The 10,214-nt window shown below is 33.9% G+C and overlaps 1 protein-coding gene across 3 annotated transcripts in view; it reads right to left on the bottom strand.

Moving 5' to 3' along the window:
• Positions 1 to 5,657: 5,657 nt before the first annotated feature.
• The window catches only part of RBM46 (RNA binding motif protein 46), a 48,924-nt gene continuing 44,367 nt past the window's right edge, over positions 5,658 to 10,214 (bottom strand). The window contains exon 5 of one of the 3 annotated variants that reach the window (XM_010356856.2): positions 5,658 to 6,595. In XM_010356856.2, the coding sequence (XP_010355158.1) occupies positions 6,396 to 6,595 (200 nt within the window). In that variant the 3' untranslated portion in view covers positions 5,658 to 6,395. Of the gene's footprint in view, positions 7,696 to 10,214 lie in introns of all 3 variants that reach the window. The other 2 variants (XM_010356859.2, XM_010356858.2) reach the window with 2 other exon arrangements.

The following is a 10,214-nucleotide window of genomic DNA, read 5'->3' as shown; positions in this document are numbered from 1 at the left end:
CTATAAAGTTCCCTTTTAGTGCTGATTTTGCTGCATCCCATAACTTCTGGTATGATTTGTTTTTGTTTGGCTCCAGATACTTTCTACATCTTGTGATTTCTTCTATGGCCCATTGGTTGCTTAAGAGTATATTGTTTAATATCCACATATTTGTGAATTTTCATGTTTTCCTTCTGCTATTGATTGCTAGTTTCATTCCACTGTGGTATGAGAAGATACTTTGTATGATTTCAATATTCTTAAATCTGTTGACTTGTTTTATGGCCAAACATGTAGTCTATATTGGAGAATGCTCCATCTGCATTTAAGAATATGCATTCTACTGTTGTTGGGCAAAGTGTTCTATGTGTATCTTTTAGTTCCAATTGGTCTACAGTGTTCAAGTTTTCTGTTTCCTTGTTGCTTTTCTATCTGTTTTGTCTACAACTGAAAGTGGGGTATTGAAGTATCCTAAAACCATTGTGTTGCTATCTATTTCTCTGTTCAGTTCTGTATTTTCCTCATATGTTTGACAGCTTTAATGTCAGATGCATATGTGTTATTTTTATGGTGAATCGATCCTTTTAGTCATATATATATATTTATATATATATGATTATATATATGTATATGTAAAATCCATTTTTGCCTCTTGTGACAGTTTTTTCTTAAAGTCTACATTTTCTGATATAAAGTATGGAATTCCTACTCTTTTTATATTCCTAATTACATTAAATTATATTTCTAACCATTTCACTTTTATCCTGTAATTTTTTTTCTTTTTGCTTCTTTACTTTGGTAATCTCAAAAGTCCTGTCTTGAGAATTTGCTGATGCTCTGTTGTGATTGGTTAAGTCTGCTGTTGATTCCTTCTAGTGAATTTTTCAATTCAGCTGCTGTATTTTTCAGTACAAAAATTTGTTTGGTTCTTCTTCACAGTTTCTCTTTGTTGATATTTTCATTTTTTTATAGTTTTCCTGATTTCATTTAGCTGTCTATTTGTGCTTTTAATTCACTGAACATCCTTATAATGGTAATTTTTACTTCTTTGGTAATTAATATTTCTACATTTATTGAGGGTTGGTTTCTGGATATTTATTCATTTGAATGTGTCATATTTCTTTGTATGTCTTATTTTTCATTGGGATTTTGCCACTTGAAGAATCAGCCACCTCTCTCAAATTTTATGATCTACTTTCATAAAACAAGAACTTTCTTCTCTCAGTCCAGCTAGAAATTCTGAAGGTATCTCAAGCCCTTTCTGAAAATGTGCCCTCTCTGGTCTTGTATGTGTAATCTCCTAATTGAAGAGGTTTGCCAGTTTCTACCCTGATGTCTCTCTGCCACACTGTGGCAACTCCGGTGCTATAATAAGCCTTAGTGCTGAAGCTCCACATAGTTTCTGTGGTAGTGCAGACTTTGGTGTACTTTGTTTTCAGACAGCCCCCCGCCACCCCTTGTCCACATGATATATTCCTGTGTTTGGATTCAACCATGATAAATACTGGCTCCTCTGGTAAATCTCTCTGAAAGTCAAAACGCTGGACCTACATTCTACTCTTTTCCCTCTCCAGGAAGAAAGCAAGAGTTGTGAATTTTCTCCCAATTCAGCCTCACCATGCTGGGGCTAGGGGCTCTGGTGATAATGCCACAAATCTTCCTATTGGGCTTCAGTTTGGTCCATGTATTTCTAAATCCACATTTCCATCAGGGAAGAAAGGTCTAGGGATTCCTATTCTGCCACCTTGCTGATGTCACCTATGCTCTTTTCGTTCTCTTTGTCTTGCAGGATTCTGAATTTCCCCTTTGCTTTTTTCCCTTTCACCATCCACAACAAAAGGGTACCTCCCAGTTCTTTTTAACTCTTTTCTCCCAGAAGTCATGCCTTTCCAAAACTGGCATCTCAAGTCTACATGATTTTAAGTCATTCTCCGTTAGTCATTACTTTTATCTACCAGGGTACTCTTACAGTATTTTCACACCTAGGATAGACGATGTTAGCTCACCCTCAGGCCCTGTGCACTCGTTCTCTCTTGCGTAGTTTTCCAGCCCCTTAAGACACCCCTTCTTCTCCAAAAGCTTGTGGCAAGAGTTAAAAACATAATTGCTGGAACTTGATGTTCATATACGTATTTATTTTTATTAACAGGTAATTTGAAAAGTTGTAGTGTTCTCTGGTTATGCTGAAGGTGTGGATCATGTGTGGCTTCGTTTGCTTTTTATTATTTTTCTATATAGTTTGTATAGGATGTGTAAAGAGATTTGTTTTTGGTGACTTCCATTATCCTCAGGATACTAGGTTCCAAAGTTTTCTCCCTCAACCAACTGATCTTAGGTACATTCCATGATGTAACAGGCCAAGGGATGGTAGTATGGCAGAAAGAAGCCTCTAGACTGTCACCATATTCCACTTTGTAGCAGTGCTGTTGAACATACTCAACTTTATGGATTTGGTGATCAAGTAACACCCAATTCACGATGGGCAACTCAATGTATTTGGTATCCCGTAGTCAGTATCTAGTAGAGCTTAATAACTGGCTAAGAGTTATTTCTCAAAAGCAGACTAATTCTTTGCCTAAGAGAACACAGCTTTGCATCATATCCTGCAGGCCCTCACTGTGATTTTCCTACCAGATTGAACGTGCTTCATATCCACAGACATCATAATTTGTGAAAGACACTTCAAGTATATTGGGACCCACTGAGTCAAAAGCAGTGAAGTTCACAGCTGTTTGCAGTGCTGTTTACCATCTGCAGACCTTTTGCCCTGGGTTTCTACTCAAAATCCACTAACTTCTGGTCCCTCAGTAAAGAGATCCAATGCAACTTTTCCTAATGTGTTTTTGTTCAGATTACTGTTCACTAGAGCTCTTCATTTTGTTTCTGAGAACAATTATGTGTCTTTTTACTTAAAATTATCATTCATTCCACTGTCTGAAAGTGAAAGAGATGTCACAGTGTGATCTTATCCACTTCTCTCATAATTTTTTTTTTGGATATCCTTCCAGAGTTCTGTATGCAAATACAAGTACATACAAATGTTCTTTTCCTCTTTACCAAAACATAGAACACTGCATTATACATACATTCCTAAATAAGCCTTGCTCTTTTTCACTTAACATTCTCTCTTCCTGTATCAAGAATAGTCATTCTCTTTTGTATAGCTTCTTAGTATGTACTGATAAATTTGTTAACCAGTCCTCTAATGATGGATACCTTTACACATATATCATTTCACATACACACATCCAAGTATATCCCAGAAGTAGAATTGCTGGATCAAAATGTTATGTAATTTTGGACAATAGCTTCCAAATTGCTTCTTATATAAATACCAATTTTTAACACCAATGACAACGTATGAGAATACTTACTTCTTTACAGGCTTGCCAAAAGTTTATCAAACTATGAATTTCCACCAATGTGAACTTTTAATCTGCCTTTCCTATCATGACATAAGCCATCTTTTTAATAGGTTTGGGAGTCATTTGTCATCTGCTTATTCAGACATTTCATCTATTATTTTCATGAGTGGACTTTTTCTTACTGGTATCTAGAAATATTAGAGATTAGCCCTTTGTAAAACAACATGTTCATTTATCGTCTTTTGACATACCTGTTACTTCCTTGTCATGCATACTTTTCTTTTTAAATTGAATTTAGCAACCTTTTCTATTATGGTTTCTACATTTTAAGTCATAAAGAAGTCTTTCCCTCCCTAACATTATAAAACTAGGGAAGAATGATAGGGTTAAACTTTCTGCATACCTTCTGATCTTTCCGCTTACAAGGGATTTTAAGCAAGACAGGTCCTAGCTCCATCATCATAGGTCATAAACTTCCACATTTCCGCCATGGTTCTTTGCATAATGTTGCACACAAAATTTGAAGTCTGTCTTTAGAACTGTTTCCCTGACTAATGAGATACATCATATGGCTAAGACTTATCAATAGTTTGTGATCACCTAAGGAAACCCTCATTTGAAGCAAATGCCTTATACAGCTTATTCTGTAAGAATCACAGTAGCAAATAATTAGTAGCTATGTTCACAATTCAAAATTTTATTCAGTATAAATAAGATTAACTGCTCATTCGAACATCACAGAAAGGGACAGTGTTTGACGTGAATGTACTAATTTCTATACTTCCAGTTAAAGGGAGTAGGGATGAAAAACTATGCTCTTCATACAACTATACCCATATAATACCACCCACCATCTGAATGTCATCCATTTGCCAGGTGTTTTACTTATGTGTACCACTTTATAGTTGGAGTGGGACCTAATGTTACTTAATGGAGTGGGATCTAACACAGCTTATATGCTTCTCATCCAATCACCATGGATCTGCAAATACAATGTGTGGTTGGTAAGCTCAACTGTTTTTTTTTGAAAGTGAAAAAGCTATATGGAAACTTGCAATTGTTATGATGGGCTATTTCAAGCATTTCTATGGAAAACTAAGTGTCACTTTTTCTTCCGGCTTGGAGTCTGAATAACCTCTGTATTCCAAGGGTATTACCACAGTCACCAACAAAACACTCACTGTATGCTTGCTGAGTGATACGCACCTGTGAGCCACATATACCTGGCAATTAAAGAGCAGAATCTATGCAATTCCAACAGTTGAGTAAAGAGAAATATAGCATTTGTTAAGCACAGTGTCTATACTCATTTAAATTAGAAAATCTAAGGCAGTAAACTGGAAGTATTGCATATGATTTATATGGAATGAACATTTAAAGGTTGAAAAAACTGAGATTAATTTCCACATAACTTCTGCTTGAAACTTGGGCAGAAAAAGATATTTGCAACTATTTCAAATTCTGTTTACAAATCCTATGTCCCATACAGCTGCACAATTTGATAAAAAAAGGTAAAGTTTATCTGATTTCTCAGACACCAACTATAAAAACTATCATTAGAAATCATTATAAATGTATACTAAAATATTTAAGTCAAAATGACTTGAATTAATTATTCATAACTGAAAGGCAGAAACTTCAGTAGATCTATTAACAAAGTATCTCTATTAGTCCCTGAAAATAATTTACTGTTTTGCAAAACTATTTTTATTTCTTCCAAAAAACAATGGGATACATGTGCAAAACGTGCAGGTTACAGATACATATGTGCGATGGTTTGCTGCACCTTTTGACCTATCTGCTAAATGCCCTCCCCTCACCCCCAGCACCCAAAAGGCCCTGGTGTGGTTGTTTCCCTTTGTCCATGTGTTCTCAATGTTCAGCTCCCACTTATGAACAAGAACATGTGGTGGTTTCTTGTTCCTGTGTTAGTTTGCTGAGGATGATGGCCTCCAGCTTCATCCATGTCCCTGCAAAGGACATGATCTCATTCTTTTCTATGGCTGCACAGTATTCCATGGTGTATATGCACCATATTTTCTTTATCCAGTCTATCATTGATGAGCATTTGGATTGATTTCATGTATTTGCTATTGTAAAGAGTGCTGCAATAAACATACATGTGTGTCTTTATAGAATGATTTACATTCCTTTGAGTATATAAAAACAATTTTCTTTCAACATCCTTCACTTGAGTCTCATGAAAGCACTGAGCCTATGACTGTGTAACAAGTGAAAATGTTCTCAAGAAAAGCTCAAAGTGATTGTGAGAGCTAAAGGTTTTGTCACTCTAGTAAAAAGAAAACACACATATTAGAAGCATCACATATTTAATGTCAAAAAATTTGAATTCAAGTACAAAAATTAACACATGATTTCAACATTAAAAACCCGTAACACTTGTTATTAAAACAATACAAAGAATATCAAAAACACAAATGAAGCATAACTATAAACTCCTTAAATACATTAACAGCAAAATTATAATTTGTGTATAACAAATAACAAAAATATCTGTAGTTATTTTCAAGGACCACAAAGGTAGACTGCTTTTTCTTTAGTACTGCAGAAAATTTGTATCTTAATCTTTTTGTCTCTTCATTTCTTTCTACATAATGGTTAGATGCTTCTGGTCATATAATTGTTCTAATCTCCAGTACAGATAGTGATCCTTGGTAATCAAATCTACTATAACCATTGTCTTCAAGTGCTTTTTGTGAAATGCTATTTAGTAAAATTATGCAAAAAATTAACATAAATGACTAGGTTCTATTGCCCACTCAGGAATCAGAAGAAAATCCCAAAAGTTTAAAAAGAATAGTAGTTTGCTGTACTTTTATCAAGAGAAACCACTGAATAACTTTTTAAACTTTGCATTTTTATAAATTCTGCAACTCCATGTTATTCTGAATTATAGCTGATGTTTAGTACTTTAGAATATCTTTCTAAAACCAAATGTGCAAACCCGATTCTAAAATAAAACAGTATTTTAATTTGCAAGTTTACTACTACAAATTTACACAAATTTTCGTACTAATGTTAGTATTTTCTTCAGAAGAATGAGGCCTGATTGGAGATATATAGTCGCTGTCCAACATGGCTGCCATTAGCAAGTGATATTGTTGGTGACAAGGGATAGCCCGGATAAGAATAAGGCCTTGAAGTATAAGGAAGCACGCTGGGAGTCCCAGAAGAGAGGGTAGCACTAACAGGGGAAAGACTATTTATTGAGCTGCGATGGAAATTGTAGTCTGTAAATAAATACATGAACAATTATGCTGCACATCTTTATGGACACAAATTTAATTTAAAGAGACAAAGCATTAAAACAATAATCACATTTTAACATAATGTTCTAACATTGGAAATCTTGATGATACTATATTGCTGGTTAAAGATTATTTCAGCATTCACTGCACTGTAAATCCTCAAGAGTTTTGTCAGTATTACCTTTCCTTTAGTCACACAATGTTTCAGAGATCTTACCAGAATGAATTCTTGGATATCTACTATTTCTTGGGGTTTTGATTATAGAAAAAGAGACATCTCATTTCTCTTGCTCTACAAAGAAGCTTCTTTTAAATTTGGTTCTAAGGGGTAGTCCATGAAGAAAAGATAAAAAACAGTGAATTCATATTTGTTTTTTTTTTCTTTGAAGTTGTATTAGGCATCAAACCAGCAGAAATATTCACCCCTGGACTGCAAAAACATTTGGTATAAACTAGCTGGCCAATATTTCATTATTTAAACACTAATATAAACATTTACCTAACTCAACATACTAACATTAAAAGTCCTACTGGTACGATAAAACAGTAAAATGAATCATCTTTATTAAATAAACTTCGAAAAACCATTATCAACTTATAGTTACTTCAAAAAACCATTATCAACTTATAGTATAGAAAAATACCCAAAATTAAACCAAATTATTAAAAAATAATTGTATTTGAAATACTGCTGTTTCACAATAAACATTCATCTTATGCATCAATAATTTCCTGTTTCATTAACTGCAACATTTATGTGTGCATATATGTTACAGACCAAATTTTTAAATCCTGTACCTTCCAAAAACTCAACTATGTTCTTTACTGTAAAATAAGCCAAGGGTGTGACAATGACTATAAAATCATTATTTAGAAACATTATGGTGTTTCTAGGAATGGAAGAAAAGAAATTAGGTCATCTAATGTACAGGTAAGGTTTTTTTCTATAATACTGTCCTGGTACTATAAATGATGCCTACGCCATAGGTGCATTAACTTAATGTTGTCATGGGACTTAATGTTTAGCCAACAGGAATGAGATCAACTGCAGGAGAGTAAGCTCAAGCAACATCAGAAAGGACCTAGTTCAGGAAAAAAAAAAAAAAAAAAAAAGGAAAAATGAAAATCAGTTAAATATACATTTAATTTCCAGCATTATAAAATTCTAATTAGACAAATTTTATGACCTTTTTATGAATGGTACCATAAGATCAACAAAGTGATCTGTTCCAGGAACACATAAATACATTTAGAGTAACCAGTTCCAAATATTTTCAGTATTTTGAAAATGAATGAGAAATTACTTTGATACCATTTACTTTTCTAACATCCAAAGTAGGATGACTATGTACCATACAATCTTTTTCTTTATTTTTATTTATTTATTTGAGACAGAGTTTCACTTGTTGCCGAGGCTGGAGTGCAATGGTGCGGTCTCAGTTCACTGCAACCTGTCTCCTGGGTTCAAGAGATTCTCTTGCCTCAGCCTCCCAAGTAGCTGGGATTACAGGCGCCCACCACTACACCCAGTTAATTTTTGTATTTTTAGTAGACACAGGGTTTCACCATGTTGGCCAGGCTGGTCTTGAACTACTGACTTCAGGTGATCCACCTGCCTCAGCCTCCCAAAGTGCTGGGATTACAGGTGTGAGCCACCGTGCCTGGTGCTTTTTTTTTCTTTTAAAGGATCCACTTCACCTGAAGGGTTTGGTAGAGTGTAAACAGGACCATTACTGGCTCCATGTATTCCCAAATAATTGCTTTATTTTAAAAAGTCTGATTCTTTTCTCCTGAAAATTATTATGCAAATACAGTCAATTCCTTATTAGCCATTTATCTGTAATACACCTAGCTTTTCAAATTTTAACAATGTGGTCATCAACAATTCAATTTAGAAGAGCAGGCTACTGCAAACAGAGAAATGTAGTTTTCGAAGAGAAATCACTTCTGTTTTGCGTTTACATCCACTCAAGAGGTAATGCAGCATATTCATGAAATGTGGATACTGAAGGTATCTTCAGGGAAAAATTTCTGAAAGTGGATAGCCAAGCAGTTGGCTATTAGCAAAATGCTTAGCTTCTCCGCATTCCTGATAGTCCCCACTGTAAACCTTGAACTTAACCCCTTAAATATATACAATGATCAATTGTTGTATTGTGTATTTTCAAGGAGACAAAATTAAATACAAAATTAAAAGTTGATTATGACTTTATTCATGTAGCATAAATCCAAAGAAAAAAAATCCCTCACAAATAACAAAGATTAGGAAACAAAAGGTTTCAGAAGTTAGTAAGATTTTACAAGCATTTCAAAAATAAATTTTATTACTAAAATCACTAAGAATCTAAATATATTCAGGAAGACATCTAGCTGTTTAGAAAATACAATACAAACCAAACTTCAATGAATGAAATGTGAGCTGAAAATGCTTAGTGGAATGAACCTAAAAGTACAATCATGTTTTCCTCAGATCTATTATAACATATAATTTTGACATCATAGGAAATAAAAAGGAATTCTAATTTTAAGAAAATAATACATAAATAAATTAGTTAAAATTCCTAGCATATACTTATTTGTCCACCCCTAGTTTTTCTTCCCAATGAACATCCTTAGCTCCTCAATCCCACTGTTTCTGCCTCAGACTGGGATCTGTACTTCCGATCCCTTCTTAAGGAATGACACAGAGCCAATTTCAGAATGTAAGTTATACACTAAGTGTTATTAAATTGCCTTAACACTTTGAACACTGATATACAATTCACATAAAATGCATATATCCTATGTTTATTTCAATGAGTTTTGATAATTGTATAAATCTATGTAATGAACACTCAAAACAAGATATAAAACATATCCCCAATCCAGAAATTTCCTGTGCCCTTTTCCAGCCAACAGACCTTCACGTGGAGGCAACCACCTTCTGATTTCTACTCCAATAGATTAGTTTTGCCTGTTCTTAGACTTCATATAGTAAGTATTAAGTATTTTTATGTCTACCTTTTCTCTCAACATAATTTTAAGTACATATGAATTAATTTTTACCAATAAAAAATTAGTTACAAAAAGAGGAGGCCTCTATACAAAGTAAGAATGCGTTTTTTTCCATTCACAAAGAGAATCCACTGACATATCTTGCCTTGCTAAGTCAAAATTCAAATACCTTGTTTTGGTAAAATTATTCCAGAAAGCTAATCCAGACAATCTCCTAATATAATTTCTAACATTCATTCATGTTGTGTATTTCAGTAGTTTCTTCCTTTTTATGATTGAGTATTATTGTATGAATATACTTCAATTTCATTATCTATTTGCCTACTGATGAATATCTGGGTTGTTTCTAAGTTTTATTATGAATAAAGCTGCTAGGAACACTTTTATACAAATCTTTTGGTGGCTATATGTTTTAATTTCTTTTGGGTCAATATCTGGGAATGGGATTGCTAGGTCATAGGACAGATGAACCATACTGCTTAAGAGTTCTCCAGTATGACTGTTTTATATTCACACCAGTAAAATATGAGACTTCCAGTTGCTCCACATCTTAACATTTGGCACTGCCAGCGATTTTAATCATACCTATTCTAGTGAATTATTGTAT

This window comes from Rhinopithecus roxellana, chromosome 2 (assembly GCF_007565055.1).
Source record: "Rhinopithecus roxellana isolate Shanxi Qingling chromosome 2, ASM756505v1, whole genome shotgun sequence".
NCBI lineage: Eukaryota > Metazoa > Chordata > Mammalia > Primates > Cercopithecidae > Rhinopithecus > Rhinopithecus roxellana.
This window is presented reverse-complemented; position numbering and strand designations above follow the sequence as displayed.